At 52.6% G+C, this 15,681-nt stretch overlaps 8 protein-coding genes across 8 annotated transcripts; 4 read left to right on the forward strand and 4 right to left on the reverse strand.

Moving 5' to 3' along the window:
* Positions 1-552: 552 nt before the first annotated feature.
* Positions 553-1,114, forward strand: C7974DRAFT_412447 (uncharacterized protein; the record flags this gene model as incomplete). Its single annotated transcript, XM_046143642.1, has 2 exons — positions 553-654; positions 905-1,114. The coding sequence occupies 2 exons, from the start codon at positions 553-555 to the stop codon at positions 1,112-1,114; spliced, it is 312 nt and encodes a 103-aa protein (XP_045998227.1).
* C7974DRAFT_172051 (CaaX farnesyltransferase beta subunit Ram1) lies at positions 926-2,887 on the reverse strand. The gene has a single exon (XM_046136172.1). The coding sequence runs from the start codon at positions 2,659-2,661 to the stop codon at positions 1,216-1,218; it is 1,446 nt and encodes a 481-aa protein (XP_045998228.1). The 5' UTR covers positions 2,662-2,887; the 3' UTR covers positions 926-1,215.
* Positions 2,836-3,903, reverse strand: C7974DRAFT_172004 (uncharacterized protein). The gene has a single exon (XM_046136170.1). The coding sequence runs from the start codon at positions 3,556-3,558 to the stop codon at positions 3,010-3,012; it is 549 nt and encodes a 182-aa protein (XP_045998229.1). The 5' UTR covers positions 3,559-3,903; the 3' UTR covers positions 2,836-3,009.
* Positions 3,904-5,877, forward strand: C7974DRAFT_172030 (major facilitator superfamily domain-containing protein). Its single transcript, XM_046136171.1, has 4 exons — positions 3,904-4,432; positions 4,482-4,585; positions 4,636-4,998; positions 5,048-5,877. Exons 1-4 carry the CDS (start codon positions 4,249-4,251, stop codon positions 5,747-5,749), a joined length of 1,353 nt encoding a protein of 450 aa, XP_045998230.1. The 5' UTR covers positions 3,904-4,248; the 3' UTR covers positions 5,750-5,877.
* A 1,831-nt stretch (positions 5,878-7,708) lies between these two features.
* C7974DRAFT_172112 (uncharacterized protein) lies at positions 7,709-10,573 on the forward strand. The gene is made up of 2 exons (XM_046136174.1): positions 7,709-10,324; positions 10,379-10,573. The coding sequence occupies exons 1-2, from the start codon at positions 7,975-7,977 to the stop codon at positions 10,477-10,479; spliced, it is 2,451 nt and encodes an 816-aa protein (XP_045998231.1). The 5' UTR covers positions 7,709-7,974; the 3' UTR covers positions 10,480-10,573.
* An 895-nt stretch (positions 10,574-11,468) lies between these two features.
* On the reverse strand, positions 11,469-12,795 carry C7974DRAFT_172131 (uncharacterized protein). The gene is made up of 2 exons (XM_046136175.1): positions 12,337-12,795; positions 11,469-12,228 (listed from the first exon to the last, which is right to left on the reverse strand). The coding sequence occupies exons 1-2, from the start codon at positions 12,636-12,638 to the stop codon at positions 11,919-11,921; spliced, it is 612 nt and encodes a 203-aa protein (XP_045998232.1). The 5' UTR covers positions 12,639-12,795; the 3' UTR covers positions 11,469-11,918.
* A 1-nt stretch (position 12,796) lies between these two features.
* C7974DRAFT_172108 (uncharacterized protein) lies at positions 12,797-13,360 on the forward strand. Its single transcript, XM_046136173.1, has one exon. It carries the CDS (start codon positions 12,923-12,925, stop codon positions 13,289-13,291), a length of 369 nt encoding a protein of 122 aa, XP_045998233.1. The 5' UTR covers positions 12,797-12,922; the 3' UTR covers positions 13,292-13,360.
* Positions 13,361-15,079: 1,719 nt separating this feature from the next.
* On the reverse strand, positions 15,080-15,640 carry C7974DRAFT_375543 (uncharacterized protein; the record flags this gene model as incomplete). Its single annotated transcript, XM_046140217.1, has 3 exons — positions 15,080-15,202; positions 15,291-15,305; positions 15,335-15,640. The coding sequence occupies 3 exons, from the start codon at positions 15,638-15,640 to the stop codon at positions 15,080-15,082; spliced, it is 444 nt and encodes a 147-aa protein (XP_045998234.1).
* Between the last annotated feature and the right edge of the window lie 41 nt (positions 15,641-15,681).

Here is a 15,681-nt window from a genome sequence, read left to right on the forward strand (position 1 = left end):
TCAGGGTCGAACATCAGGAATGACACGGCACGGCATCGAGTCAGTCTCATACTGTACCGTGCAAGGTTGAACAGCCATGCACAATCAGGGCGTCTGGAGCTTGCTCCGCCATCTGCGCGGTGTACTGCACGAAAAGGGCCCTGCACTCGTCACATCATCTCGATGCTTTTGTACCGTTCGATTAATATAGTTGAGAAATCCAGATTTGCGAATGCCAGACGTGCGAATCCAGACTCTTTCACTATTATTAGCCCCAGATCTTGAGCATGGATTACGCACGTAAGCCAGGCCACAATGTAACATGTACCAATACGCGACAAAGCTTTTGGAAGCAGGCGTCTTGGGCCTGCAAAGTACCAAAACATATATTCGTAGACATTGCCTTGGATGAACATCATCTTTAGTGGACGGGGACCCGAGCATATGTAGCGTGCCGCTGCGCATGGCTCTCCTCACAAGTTCCGAAGTGCCCGTGACAAAAGAACTACACCTAAGCTGCGGCACCTGAAAGACACTTCTTGCAACTAACTGACCTCACACACTGTCGCCAACATGTCGAAAGTCGTACGATTGACGATGTTCAAACTCTCGGATGCCGCTGTCATTACAGAAACAATCCATAGATATTCTTCCCTGACTCAGGACGCCCTGAAGGTACGTTGCTGATTTGCGTTGCTCTGCACGTCAGGGATCTCATCACTTCCCCGAACGCCATAGTTCAGTCCAGCCTCATAAACCTAGTTGCCGGCAGTGGCTCGTTATTAGAAACAATGGGTTTTGAGTTACGTTGTGATGAGGCTGCAGATACGCCCGGGCAACAGACCAACCCATCGTGGCGACGAGAAACAACATTTGTGCAAGATATGAAATAAAATGTACTGTAAGCGGTCTGACAGATTGGCAGGACGGTAAACCGTACATTAAGCAAGCAACGGCTCATCAGCCGCACGACGACCCTAGGAGCCAGGGCTACACGCTTGTCGCCCGCACGGTCTTCGACTCGAAAGCGGACATGGACTACTACGATAATGAGTGTGAGGCGCATGCAGCCATCAAATCCTTTGTCAAGCCGAAGGCTGGAGGGCCGCCGCTTGTGGTCTACATGGACGCATGAGCAGTGACACATCGTTCACAGCATTGGAGATCTGACTCTGCTTCCAGACTAAGTGTGTATGAATTATCAACCTATGACAAGCAAATAGTATGAACAACTGCTTAGAAGCCCTCTTTGTCCTCGAAATATTTCCTACACTCGTACACAGCTCTGAATGGAATGATAAAGACGGGATGGGTCTTTCCCACAATGTCGCTTACGTCCCAAACGTTGTCCTCCTCATACAGTCCTTCGGTCTTCCAACGAAATGGCGCACCCAATCCAACCTGCCCAAGATTCTTATTGATACTGTCATCGTATACATAGCGGTGCTGTGCAGCGCTCAATCCGGCCAAATTGTAGCAAGTATGATAAGCATCTGAGCGCTTGCCAGGCTTATCTCTCAGGCCGCCCCTCTTGTCTTGAGCAGCTGCGAGAATGTAGCGCCCAAGTGCCGCGCGGTTCCAGATCCCAGTCGTCGTTGCAGCTTCGATGAGCGACCAGCAGCCGCCCACCCAATGCGAGTAGCAACCGTCGACGAGTTTGTTAGTGCGGCCATTGTAACCGCCCTCAGGAGTGCATTGGCGGGACGACATCCAGTGGACAAGTAGTGGGATGTTGAGGTACTTGTTCAGGGTCTCTTTTGGAGCGCCGAGGATAGAGAGACACCCTAGACCGCAGAATGCATACGCACCGTGGGCTTCATTGCCGGGCGCCGCAGAAATACCCCCGTCCCAAGATTGGCACTTTGAAACCCAGGTCCCGAGGTTGTCGGTGAACGTGGTGAGGCCGGATCGTCGAGCTGGAGAATCGTTGGGCAGCTCCAAGGGTAGATCAAGTAGCGATAAGATAACCATTGCGCAGAAGGCACCTCTTATGTCCTCCTCGCCGCCCTCGCACATGGTGAAGCCTCCGTCTGCTTGCTTCATGCGTCCCAGGAAGTGCCACATCTTCCTACGATTGATTGATTCGTATGTAGCTTCGCCACCAGCCATTGCTAGGGAGAGCGTCGCAGCGTAGGAGCATGCGAGATGCGCAAGTTGACCAAAGCCACCACCAAAGCCACCTTCGGGATGCTGGGCCAGCGAGAAAGTGTGTGCTGTTCTCCGCTGGTGTTCTGAAATGTCTTTGCCCAGCGATGTCAAGCCTTGCAAGGCCCAGTAGATAATCCATGGCCGTGAAGCGTCCATCATAGCAAATCCTGAAGGATAGTCATCCAGTGCGTCTTCCAGGTATTCCACATGTTTTTTTCGTTGGAGCTGTGCAAGGCCGTGTGAGTTTAGTGGGAAACCGTTGGGGTTCCCCTCCAGGAATGGCAATATGACTTTGATTGTTTCGTCCTGCGTTTTCGACGTCTTAGTTTGGAGGTTTTCCTTAATCGGTATTTGCATGCTCTCCAAATAGGCGATGTTCGCCTGCTCCTCAAGTGTTGCTGTGCCCATGTCTTCGTATTCGTCTTCTGAACCGAGCTCTGAATCTGACAGCTCTTCTATTCGATTTTCACTTGAAAGTATCTCTTCCAGGCGTTCGGAAGGCCCCTGTGTTGTGTTTCTCAAAGGAAGTGCCATCTTTTTAATAGTCGTCCCTGGTCTGTAGAGCACGTGAGATCGAGTAGTGTGAGTGGTCGAAGCGGACAATGGATGTTCTTAGTGTTGTAACTATTGTTCGTAACCGCGCAGCTTCCGCAAGGGCTGTATCATGTCATACTCCAAAATTACAATGGGAACTGAAGTCCCAGAAGATATACGGGTTTGTGGTTACCCCTCTTGGCCGCGCGAACGAGGTGTGAAGATGTGAAGTGGGGAGCATGTGCGCGGTCGAATCGAGCAAGTGCCTTGGCATTGAAACCTGAAGCTCTGAAGCTTCGTTCTCTTCGCACTGTATCTACTTCACGAACACAATCGACTGCGCATATATCAATCCGACGACCGTACGCCCGCCATACCCGCTAGCTGCTCGCCAAATTTCTCGCCTGCAACCTCCAACGGCTTGCTCTCCTGCAACACGAACAACATCCTCGTCCACCCTGTTTTGCTCTGGTTGATCCATTGATGCATCGTCCCGCGCTGGATTGCGACATCGCCTCGCTTCATAACGCGCTTCTCGCCGCTGTCGAGGAGTAGTTCCACTTCGCCTTCGAGCACACATCCGTAGTCGAGGCTCACAGTTCGGTGCATCGTGCACGCTGTGTTGGGAGGGATGTCGACGTGTCGAAGCACGGTTCCGCCTGATACCACTAAGCCAGGCGGGCTGTTCAAGTACTTGTCGTACACTTTGAGGTCCTGGTCACCCGTCATATCAACGGGGAAGCCCTTCGTGGTATAGCTGAGGGCAAATGCGATGCCGTCATCGTTGGCTTCCATCTTGCTTTCCTCATCGAAAGCGTTGCTGAAGATGGCCTGGCCTCTGTCGTTGTGGCCTGTGATATATCTCTGGATCTTAGGGAGAGCGCCGATGTGTGCCATATTTTGCAATTGACAAAAAATGTAGATAACGTGCAGGTGAGGGTGCTCGATCACGCTGATGGAGATAGGGATGTTCTTTCAACTCTGCGCAACAAGGCTGTTCTCACCTTCTACCGTCTGGATTAAGCACTTAAAAGCTTCATTCCGATCTACGTTGCACTTGATTCGGGGAGCCGAAGCCCGGATTCCGAGGAACGGCTACATCTTTCCGTACCGAGATCGACTTTTCCAGCGTTTTGGGTATACGTGCAGAACCCTGTATAACAAGCATCGTTGGGGTCCTGCCTTTTTTAGTAGCACCGGAATCACGCTGGTCGACGCTATGATCTTGTGTTGGTTGAGCTCTCTTATGTATGCTACTAGCTAGCCCATATCTAGGCACATCAACAACTGTCAAGTAATGCCAGAGCATGCTACCTTCGCCAGCTTTCTCCAGCAGCCGTAATCTGGCTCCATGCAACATTGTCGCGGTTTTCACGGCCGTGGAGCAGCCAATGCCTACCCCGCAATTGTAGCTCTAGCTGTGGCCTCAATACTTGTCTGAGCCAATCAACCTGAATACCTTGACGATCATGCCTTCCTGTGTGCCTCTCTTTCGACGTCATAGCTCAAACCCTTGACGTTACTCGGCAGCATATAATACTACCAAGCCGGCTGCAACTACCGCGATGTAGCAGTGTATCATCCAGCATGGCGGAAACACATCAGGTTATCGACCTCAACAGACTCCAAAGTGCCGATCGTGTCGATGCACACGAGCCAAATCAAGAGATAGCTGAGGGGATCGAACAAGTCTCGCTCCCGCTCACAGACAGAGGCAAAGAAGCGTGGATGGTGTTGGCGGGATGCTCATTGATTCAAATTCCGGTCTGGGGTATGTGGCCCGGGACGAAGTGTCTTTGAAAATGCTCACAGTCTTGAAGGCTACTCTCTCGCTTTTGGCGTGTTTCAAGAATACTATAGGAGTCATCCAGATGAACTCGAGGGTGATTCGAGCAATGTCGCGGTGATTGGCACCACCATGACTGTGAGCTACAGTCGCCAATGACATAGACTTCCGCGAGCTAATCAACACAGGGTGTAATGTACCTTATCTCACCTTTTACATTTACTATACTGACCCGATGGCCACGACTACGCCGCTGGTTTGGCCCGCTTGGTCTTTTCTTTACATGTGTCGGCTTTCTGCTATCTTCCTTTGCCACGAAAGTTTGGCAGTTAATTGCCATCCAAGGAGTCGTCTGCGCTCTGGGCTGTGGCTTATTATTTACTCCCACTACATTGTACCTCGACGAATGGTTCGTCAAGCGAAAGGGTCTAGCCTACGGTGTCATGTGGGCTGGGAAATCTGCTGCTGGTGTAGGGATACCCTTCGCTATGGATACCTGCCTACAAAAGTTTGGGCCCAGCGTTACCCTCCAGGCATGGAGTGCCATAACGGTAAGATCAAAATTGCGACGGCATGATGGACACTACTGATCAGCTCTAGGTCTTGTTGTCTGCCCCTCTCCTCTACTTCCTCAAGCCCAGGATCCCACTGTCACAATCTGCCACCATTCGGCGCATCAGTCTTAGCTTTATCCATCTTCCTGCTTTCTGGATGCTTCAGATCGGCAACGTACTTCAGTCCCTGGGTTACTTCCTTCCATACGCATACCTCTCCACCTATGCGGTCCAGCAACTCCACGTCTCCACCACTATGGCCACCACACTCCTTGTGCTGATCAATGTTACTTCTATCCCTGGCGGTATCATCATAGGTGGCCTTGGGGATCATCTCCACATCACGACTACGATACTGATCTCGACACTTGGCTCTGCGTTAGCTGTGTTTCTGTTCTGGGGCTTCTCTAGCCAGACTTCGCTGCTGGCTGTCTTTAGCATTACGTACGGCTTCTTTGCTGGAGGCTTCAGCTCAACCTGGCCTGGAGTTCTTCAGGAACTGAAGTCCCAGAGTCATGCGTTAGATACGGGGTTCATTTTTGGACTACTGGCTGGTGGGAGAGGGATCGGGAACGTCATCAGTGGACCGCTGAGTGTCGCGCTAGTTACCAGCGATGAATGGATGCATGATGGGAAGAGCTGGGGATATAATGGTCAGTACGGCGGTATAATTCTGTTCACCGGAGTGACGGCATTATTAGGTGGATGGGGCGCATTAGGGAGAGTGAGGCAGGTCAGCTGGAACTGATTGATAAGGCTCGGGTTGACTACAAGTGGGTTGAGCACCCCAGTGCAATATACACACGTTTCTTCATGTCTGGAATTGATGATGTCTTGTGTTTTGCGAAGTGAAGTGCGTGTAAGCCAGACCCTGAGATGGCAGGAGCAGTCTACCACGCGCCGGAAACGTCCCTTCCCTCAGCACGAGAATCTCGGGTCGCCTCTGCAGTCATCTTTTGGCCGGCCCTGGTGATTACCTGCACGTCAGCACGCGCAACACCACGATGGGATACTCGATAGGGACAACCATGCCGGCTACACTGATGGCAGGAGCAAAAGCAATCGATCGACACTCTCGTCCAGTACACTTTTGCTGTGCGCACTTCAAAGTCGTTGGCGACTTTAGAGCTTTAACGTTGCTTTATGCTGCCTGCGCTCGCTACCCTTTAGCCCCCACACCATCTCATTGTCGTACAACATCGCTCGGGTAAGTCGATGGTCCCTTGTCCAATATTTGAAGCCATGCTGACCGAACTCGCATCATTCCAGCTCTTCAGACGTGCAGCCACGCGCCAAAACCGACGATTGTCTCTCGCTAACGTCAGGACGCCGTTCAGGTACGACGGTGAGCACTATCGGCAAGCTCGGTACGACTACGACAATGGCCTGATCCATCGATCGTCATATTGATTGGGCTACTTCTCAACGACTGCGGGCTCAGCCTGTCCGATGATACCAGATACTTGGGACAGGATGCAGGACTTACCGAGATCGTACCATGCAAGGGAATAAGAGGAGGTCAAACGAAACAAACGGCAGATTTGGTCACGAGGGAGGTCTTAGTGATGCACCATGCAACTTGTCACCGATTGTGTAACACCACAACGTTGCTCGTTGGAGCAGCACGGGCCCCCACTTTCTGCTAATATCGGCCTCGGGCAACAAAAAGCCTGCTGCTGCATGACATACTGAACGTTCCTAACTCGGCAAGCCTCGGTTCTGAGTCTGGACGCAAGGCGGTGCCGCTGCGGGAGCACTGTCACGCAGACGCGCTTATTACATGCACACTGACCCGAAGGAATCGTAGGGAATGTAGATGGCGAGTCTATTCTAGCAGACGCCGCGTCCAGCACGAGGAAGCGCCGAACAGATGGCAGAGTGGGCTCAGTGCGTAGAGTCGGACAAGACGCTCATGCTCTCGGTGCTTTTAGGATGCACGATGACTATGAAAAGCTCTGTTAAGGGTTCTTGAAAGGTGTCGGTGAGTTTGGCACTTCGACAGCAAAGTGCCGTCCGGAGTATTTAGTTGTCAGGGGCATGCCAGTGAGGCGAATACCTCAGTCAACCCCTAGTCTGCGTAGCATCTGCAACTCACGAGTCTGGCAGTTGCGGACCCATCCTCGAGGCCTGAGCTGTTGGATCGGTCGATGAGTGGCAAGTGCAGCAGCGATTCATGCTAGGGTTCGCGTTGAGGCTGCGGCCACAGCGGCTGTCCAGCACGCTCAGCGCATGCAGGCACGCGGTCGCTTGAGGAACGACGTTCAATGTTTGCTTCTGCGGCAGCATCCTTTGCTGTCCCCTCCTCCACACGCTGATCCTACTGGATCCCGAGTCTAACTGATATCGGAAGCTTATCGAGGAGGGGCAGCCTCGATTGGCGACGCCAGGTGCCGAGAACGCGCGACATGGCGAGGCGCACCCTCACTGGCTGCGGCAGGTGAGGCGTCAGCAGGCGTGCGCCGCCGCGCGCTGAACAGGCTGGACGAGAGGCGAGCAGGCAGCACGCCCTGGTCGAGGGCGACAAGCAGAGTCCAAGCGGGCGAACCCAGCGGTCCCAGCCCCGTCGCTCGCTCTGACGAAAGGCGTATTGCGAAGTGATTTTCCTCGCTAGGAGAGGATCCTCTCACGCAGCCTGGATCACCTCACCTCGCGCACAAGAACCGAAGTCGTCGCGGCCGGGCACCCTCGTCGCGCGCTGTTCATCAGGGTTTTCGCAGTGGTGAGGTGCGAATCGCGCGGGCGGACTACTGCAGCGCCAGCAGCGCTACCGTCGACCATAGGCAGATCAGAACGCTTATTGGTGAGTGGGGCTGCCCTCACCGACTTTTGGCAGCTGCGAGGCCCGTGCAACACGAGTGTTACCCTTCGGTCCCCTCCAGGTCTGCTTACGTTCTGTGCTTACACCGCTCACCATCAGCTCAGAGCGGCTGAGCACTCGAACCCTCGACCACCAAACACACCTCCGTGGCCAGCATGGAGAACCACCAACACATAGATTTCGACGGCACCCTCTACGGCGTGGAGGGAGGCTTCGACCCGTCGTTCGACCCCAACCGCCAGACCTACACGCAGTACCAGACCTGGCCGCTGCCCACATCGCCCGGCGCAATGCCGCAACAACACCAGCAATACCAGCAACATGACGCAAACCAACAACACCAACACCAGCACCAGCAGCGTCGCATCCAGTCTGCTACCGCGTCAAGCGCCCATCACAACACCATGCCCACCTCGACAGCCATGGCGCCCCTGCAGACCGGCGGCCTCGGCTTCCCTGCCGCCATGCAGCCCATGAACCCGATGCTTGCGACCTGGATGAACATCAACACCGACGGCTTCGCCCAGGATCCTTACATGGCCCCCGGCGCCATGGGCATGACTGCCAGCTTCGACTCGACCTTCGGCGGCCAGCTGCAGACCTCGCCCGTTGACTTCGGCATCAACCCTGCCCACATGATGACGATGCCCTTCAACATGATGACCACCACTACCATGGATATGCCGCCTCTCAACGCGCCCTTCAGCATGGGTGACTTCACCCAGGAGTTCAACCACATCAACCCACAGGAGTTTGCCCACTCGAATGTCAGCATCGGCAGCGGGTCGCCGGGCGAGCAGTGGATGGAGGTCCGCTCGCTGTCAAGTAGCGACGCTGGCTGGGTCGACGTCGGCGCACACAACCACCGTCACTCGTACGACTTCTCTGACTCGTCAGCCATCGTCTTCAACCCTGCGCAGTCGCTCCACATCCGCACCTCCTCGGACTCGACAAATTCGAATCAATCAGATGTACCGCGTTCCGCCGGCTCGCTAGGCAGCTTCGAGGAGATCAACTTCCCCATGAACTCGCCTGGATCGGAGAACAACCTGTCATTAGTCCACTCGCATGCCCACTCGGACGACTGCAACCATGGTCACGGTCTGTCGCTTGACCACGGTTACGACAACTACATCTCCCCGAACCAATCTGTCAGCCCGCCCATGACACGGATCGAACCCGTCGTTATCAAGCAGTCGGCTAGCAGCTCAGCCTCACCATCCTCCTCGGTCGTTAGCTCACCACCAGTCGTCCGCCGGAGAAAGTCACCCGCTGGACCCATCAACGCCGGCGCAAAGCCCACCAAGACCATCGTCAAGAAAACCCCTGCTCACACCACCAAGAAGGACACCACGGGCGAAAAGCGTGTCGGCCGAAGACGCGGCCCTCTCAGGCCAGATCAGCGTCAACAGGCCCACGAGATCCGCAAGCTCCGTGCTTGCTTGAGGTGCAAATTCCTCAAGAAGACCTGTGACAAGGGCGATCCGTGCGCTGGGTGCCAGCCATCTCACGCACGTCTCTGGCAGGTACCATGCACGCGCATTGACATCAAGGACATTGCTTTCTTCATGAAGGATTGGAAGGCTGATTATGAACGTCATGTCAGTCTTGGCTTCTCTATTGGCAACATCAAGGGCTTCTCACCGCATGAACGTCCCATTTACGTCACCCACGGCTATGGCCACTACCTGCCCATTATGGCCCGTGAGGTCTACGTTCGTGACGAGAAGTGCTTCGGTGTCGACTGGCACGAGACTCTCAGCGGCTCGCATTTCGAGATCAACACTGCTAAGCTTTCCGCTGGTATGGAGGGTGTCTCGCGCAGCATGCTGAGCGACTATCTTGACCGTCACATTGACGGCGGCTTCGAGAACTTCGTCGACGAGTACTTTGAGGGCACATACTTCGTCACTGAGCTGCTGAAGACTGCCTACCGCTTCTACACTCGTGAGAAGCTCCCTGTGATCCGTAAGGCTCTCAAGCTTGTTATCGCTTACAACCTGACTCTTCACGTCACCATGGTTGAGGGCCTTGGCGATGAGGAGACACCTGGCAAGGTTGAGGACACATCATCAAAGTTCTGCGGGACCACTATCGCGCCCGTGATGATCAACTTCCAGGTCAAGTGCGCTCTTGCCGACATGTGGCGTGAGCTGCAGAAGGAAGTTCTTGAGGAGCTCTCTTCGCTGTATCAGTCTGTGTACAGTGGTGACAAGCTCAAGAACTGGCCTACCATCTTCATGTTGGCCGCCATCCTTCTTGCAGTTTGGGAGTTGATTCAGTTCGACTGCAGCTACCGTGTCCCTGATCAGGCAGCTGTCAACAAGTTCTGCTCCGACATGGAGGGCACACCTGTTGGTGTCATTGTTGGCCTGTTCTCGGCCATCTCTCAGAAGCTACCGTCGTTCCAGGAATGGGACACCAGGAAGCACCACCACCTGCTCAACAGCAACCCAGCGGTGTGTGATGCTATGACTGATGTCCGTGCACATGTTACCAAATACGGTAAGTTCGATACACTACTCATACAATCTAGTATGATACTAACTTGGCATACAGACTCCTATCTGCGCTCGAGAACCGACTGCAAGTTCGATCGCGAGGACTTCGACTCCCTGTCAAACAAGTTCTTGTCCAAGCTCGTGATTCGCGCGAACTAAACCTACTTCTATTTACAAGCTGCATATCTTCAAATCGCCTATCATCAACGAGACCTATCATCGAGACCCCGCAGCTTACTCCCACGACATCCTACGATCAACGACTCACGTGTCCGATGTTTACAATATACGGTTGACGACACCTAAACAATGAACGGCCTGTTTGCATTTTGCGATTCCCCGGCGTCATGGACGCCATGTTAGCGATCCAACTGTTCAACACTCTTTCTTACGATGCCATGTTCACGGCTGAAACGTTGGACCACGAACTGATGGCCACAAAACTTATTCATTTTGCAGGTCGGGACGGAACCCGTTTACCTGAGTATCTCATTCACGTTATCGGAGGACTTGGACCGTTGAGCTTCCAACTTTGTTGGCTGTCTGATTGGCCTATCTCCTCCTTTGTTTCTTATGATTGTTTTATCTATGGCATAGCGAGCGTGTCGGCTTTCATTACAGTCACGACCTACCTCAATGGTTTGGTATCGTCACAAAAGACGATACTTAGTCGTCCTTTCCTCTTCAATTACATGTAACTATCATCGAGTCTTCCAACATTCGGAGCGAGCAATATGACTCAACAGAAGCACATCATCTGGGACTTGCATCAACCTGCAGCTGCGGCATATGCACCTCTGATACAGCTGGCTCTGGCTCTGGTCGCGCTTCAAGCGCCTGCGATTTAGCCATGCTGAGCCACAGTCGAAACGTGCCGGCACGCGCGGCATCAGTGTGGAGGTGTTTCGGCGTGAGGTGTACACGCCTTATTCAGTTTAGTCTAGAATATACGACAGGACTCAGTCCACATTTACACTTCAACCATCAGTTCGCAATCTCACGATGCAACTCATGATTCACTACCTGCATACGCCCCTCCTTCTGTCAAAGTCAAACAGTAGCTTTTGAAAATAGGCCAGCCCCACACCCGCCCGCCACCATCGCCCGAGGAGAGCGCAATAGTGGTCGGAGCAATGTAGCCGCGCTACACCGCTCTTCTCGCCCTGAGGCAAACCTTTCCACTTCCAAACGCAGACGCAGGACACCCGCTCCACACGCCGTGAATGTGTCCTAGCAACCCGACATTGCCCGTCCGCGTCCGGTCAGGCTCGCGCTCAAGAGCGGTAGCTCCAGCGCGGTAGCTCGAACCCTGGATCGACGGTCGAGCCGCACCCGTGCTGCGCTGTGGTGTGCGGTGCTCAAAGGAAGCGCCCGCGATCTGCGCGTCCCGTGTATCCACCTTGTAGTTTTGGGGTGACTTTGAGTTTGCGCTGCAGACTGTGCAACACGCATGTACGTACGCTCGCGAGCAGCACATGCCTGCACGTAAGTGCCGCAGGGTCAAATGTGAGCGGTGTCGAGAGCCCAGGGCATGGCGGCATGGCGTTACACAGAGTGGAGTGGCTGGCAGTTGCCCGCGCAATTGCAGGTGTCAAACGTCAACCATCCGGGTCTGCGCATGACGACTGAGGCGTTTGGCGGTCTGATAGGAACTGCCTCGACTCTGTCCGCACGACGGTCTCACGACGAGGAACCCGTGGTGCGTGGTTTCCCCCACCAGCGACTCGCCGACATCGCCAACGCGTCTCAACAGCGATGTGCGCAACGCGCGCCAGCGCTGCGCTCATCGAACCCCGCTGTGCAGTTCTTCCCCTGAACGGCCGTTGCGCCACTCTTGCGTGTCTTCGCCAACGGTGCAAGGCCCGCCGCTGTGCGTCGACATATGCGGTGCGACGTGGCGGTGCTTGGCTTACCTGGAATTAGCTTCTTATGCGTCCCGGACAGGAAGGTTAGGGGCGACATGCAGAGGCGGAGATGAGTGCGCGACGGAGATGAATGCAGTCTGCCTAAACTCACAGGGTTTGTTGGCAGCGAACTGGGGGGTGTTCAAACTTTATGAGTGGGGAGTAAGCGGGGTGGCATGCTATCCTGGTGTTGGGAAAACCTTGAATTCTGGTGTTGACAATGCGAAATGGGGGTGCCGTTGCGGTACTTCTGGTCGTTGCTAACGATTGTTGCTGGAGAGTGTGGGCTTTGGTGTGTTCATGGTGTCGTACTCCTGGGACATCGGGGGTGTTCCACAGTGAGAGACTGATTTTTTGATACCTCGTACTAGCCTCCTGGATGTCTTGTTGAATGGTCGGCTTGAGATCACTCATATTGGAGGATCCCAAAGTAAGGCCATCACGAGCGCTTCACAGCCACTCCGAGTATAGATGTGTTCAGTGGTGAACAGAATAGTGCTGGAAAAGCATAACTTGAAGTGTGCAGTAGATCAAGTTATATCTCTGCTTTCTCACAGGTATTGCTACCTTCATAGACAAAGGCATTCGCTGCCAAACACCTTTTACTGTGAGGATACCCTTCTTGTCCTGCAGACAGCATACGGACTCAGCTTTCTCCAAGAGTAAGAGCGTTTGTAGCGGACAGATTTCAATGCTCCATGTGCTACAAAGCCTTCATCGTTCTACCATGGTCCAGTGCGTACTTAATTCGATCTCGTTCTGTCGTCCTGTCCCTGAACTTCCAAACGAATGTCCTCAGGTGTTTCTTTTCACGCTCCAACCTGAAGAGCTTACGGAAAGACACGATTACTATGCTACCAGCGTCGGGAGATTGTACCAGTCGCTCCAGAAATACCTTGGTGCCAATCACGAGTATGAAGGTTTCTTCGGGGGTCTATTATAGCTTCTTTGCATTATCAGGTGCATCTTTCGATTCACCGAAGGCGACTGGAGCTCACAATCACTGCGAATCACGTTCAAAGCGCCTCGTCCATGTTCATCGTCTGTACTCAGATATGTCCTGTTAAGTCACACGTGATAGTGTGCCTCTCCTTGGTAGGTGCTCAATGGAGTAGGCGCATGATATAAGGCGAATTGTTGTAGCTGTACTTAGATGCGAAGCTGCCTTACTACAAGCTTATTCTTGATCTTGCGACAAAACATTATCAGCTAAAATCTCTAGTACAATTCCTGATAGAATCCATCTTCTCACACTCTCGAACAATCTGCTTGTTAGAATGGCAGACGTGATGCGTGAAGGTTGTGTACAGTAGAAAGTGAAGGTGTTCTTCAAGGACAGCGATGCATACAAGTACTACGAGCACACGATCAACAACGCTCCTTCTACAAGGCCAAGCACGACCTCTAAGGCAATTTAAAGCAAGTATTTTCAGACAGCTCACATGGTAGACACATTATATCAGCTCTGCTTGAGTACCACTCCACTTCCGCAGCACCTGCGGTTGTTCACGGTCACATCTTTTCAGATCGTGCCACTGGGTTGAATCGCATCGCCAATATTTAGAAGGGTATATGTACTCTCTCGCGCTGAGGCAGGTTCTCACGCAGATTTTGTGGCATTTTTCAGGCGAGGAAGCTTGCACAAGAAGTGTCATTTCGGAAGCCGCTGGTTATGGTTCACATGGCATCGAGTATATGAGTTGTATAGAGGTTTCGAGGAGAGTGATGATGAAGCTGGGAGGTCAATCCACGTACTGCATGCCTTGTGACAAACAAAGCATGGTCAGGTGTGGATTAAGTTCACTTCCACGATCAAGTTTGAAATGGAACAAAGCGCCTTACTAGAATGAAATTTTCCTCCCTCGGCGCTTCCGCTTAAACGACTATGTTCAATTCAATATGCGCTATCGTTTCACCCAGCCTCGACTAGTTCCCCTACCTTCCGAGGTTTACTCATCTACTCTCGACCTCGCAGCATTTCTCGAAGGATATTCTACCACAGTCACTTTACTTGCCACCACCATTCAAACTTCACTCGACATGGCTGTCGTGAGATCGCACAGAAAGGTTGAGCACTATAGCGGCAGATGACGCTCATATCCAGGCACACTTCGACTACGCCTGCAAGAGTACGAAGAAAAAAATGTGTAGCAAAACCGCTGCCCCACCCGTGAGAAAGTTAACACCAACCCACTGCACCTACTGACGTGCATCAGGCTCGCAACAGCTACCGTTGTCGTGTAGTCAAGCCGACAAGTTCTACGTCCACGAAACGTTTCTTTGTGACAGCTCCGATTCCTTCAAGAACACGCTCAAGCCAGATTGGAAAGGTCGAGCGGAGAGAACAGTCGCCATGTCTGTCGCAGACTCTTGCTTTCGGGATTTACACAGACTGGCTCTATCCCGGTTACATCAATATCGTGAAAGAAGAGGCTAGGACCAAGCAAGAGTCAACATAGGCAACGACTCACGGTGTCGAATGGGCTAAGTAAAGCGATACTAGGTTGCGCAATAATTCGCTTTCCCTCATGTTTGGGCCCTATCTAGGTGCGGAACCCTGTGCAACGTGGTAAACGACAATATCAGTGATCTTAAATTGTTTGATTTTGTACAAATATAAAGACAAATCCCAATAAGACTAATATTAAGACATCTTCTATTATCGTGTACTAAGTTTGATGTAGTTCTTTAGGGGATCAGAAGTTCGTGAGGGTGCTTCGACCCTTGGTAAAAATAAGGGAAAGCGAATTGCTGCACAGCCAGATAGCGAGTGCTGCCAGATTGGTCAGCAAGCCCCTTGAAACCTTTTACAACATAACGCACACATAGGGAACAAATCCTGTTCGCGTCTATCTCTAGATCGAAAAGAGGGACAGTCCTGGTCTGTCGTCAAATGCCGGACGGGTAAACCCAAAAACCGTCGAGATACCTTGGCCAATCAAGAACCGGCTACTTCTATGCGAACTCCCTGTCACAGTCTATGTACATCTAAGTAGAAGCTAGTCTCTGTTGCTCTCATCGAGAAGACCTTATGCAGGGAGTGTGCACCGTACACATTCGACCTACTATCAATACTCGTACCTATTTATTATATAGCCTAGCAAGATTACAAGAGAAAGTATCAAGATTTTGCTGCGTTGATATATGCCAGCTGTGTTTCGCTTTGTATATAGTGTGCCTAGGTAGACAAAGCTTCCTGCACCAGGATCAAAGTTAACTAACTGCCTCAACACGGCGAATACGGACCCACTAAACCGGTTCAAGGCGCTTGCTCCACAAATGAGTAATGTGAACAGCATAATAACACCGACTTCCTCGACACGACGGATACGGTCCCCTGAAACTGGCCTCCGGCCTTTATTGCTCGGCTTCTTGGATTTACTGATGTGATTCTTGGTGTCCTTGCAGGTATTCATGTGTGCAAATCGTCCCGGCACGGATGTCCACTGTCTCCGAG

Source organism: Boeremia exigua (assembly GCF_020726555.1).
Source record: "Boeremia exigua strain MPI-SDFR-AT-0100 chromosome Unknown C7974scaffold_5, whole genome shotgun sequence".
In the NCBI taxonomy this organism is placed as follows: domain Eukaryota; kingdom Fungi; phylum Ascomycota; class Dothideomycetes; order Pleosporales; family Didymellaceae; genus Boeremia; species Boeremia exigua.

Coding starts and splice junctions, on each gene's coding strand:
- C7974DRAFT_172051 (XM_046136172.1), bottom strand. CDS start 2,661: ATGGCACTTCCTTTGAGAAACACAACACAGGGGCCTTCCGAACGCCTG.
- C7974DRAFT_172004 (XM_046136170.1), bottom strand. CDS start 3,558: ATGGCACACATCGGCGCTCTCCCTAAGATCCAGAGATATATCACAGGC.
- C7974DRAFT_172030 (XM_046136171.1), top strand. CDS start 4,249: ATGGCGGAAACACATCAGGTTATCGACCTCAACAGACTCCAAAGTGCC. Junction 4,433..4,481: donor GATTCAAATTCCGGTCTGGG/GTATGTGGCCCG, acceptor ACAGTCTTGAAG/GCTACTCTCTCGCTTTTGGC. Junction 4,586..4,635: donor TGATTGGCACCACCATGACT/GTGAGCTACAGT, acceptor TAATCAACACAG/GGTGTAATGTACCTTATCTC.
- C7974DRAFT_172112 (XM_046136174.1), top strand. CDS start 7,975: ATGGAGAACCACCAACACATAGATTTCGACGGCACCCTCTACGGCGTG. Junction 10,325..10,378: donor TGCACATGTTACCAAATACG/GTAAGTTCGATA, acceptor CTTGGCATACAG/ACTCCTATCTGCGCTCGAGA.
- C7974DRAFT_172131 (XM_046136175.1), bottom strand. CDS start 12,638: ATGAGTGATCTCAAGCCGACCATTCAACAAGACATCCAGGAGGCTAGT. Junction 12,229..12,336: donor GTTCGCTGCCAACAAACCCT/GTGAGTTTAGGC, acceptor ATTCCAGGTAAG/CCAAGCACCGCCACGTCGCA.
- C7974DRAFT_172108 (XM_046136173.1), top strand. CDS start 12,923: ATGTGCTACAAAGCCTTCATCGTTCTACCATGGTCCAGTGCGTACTTA.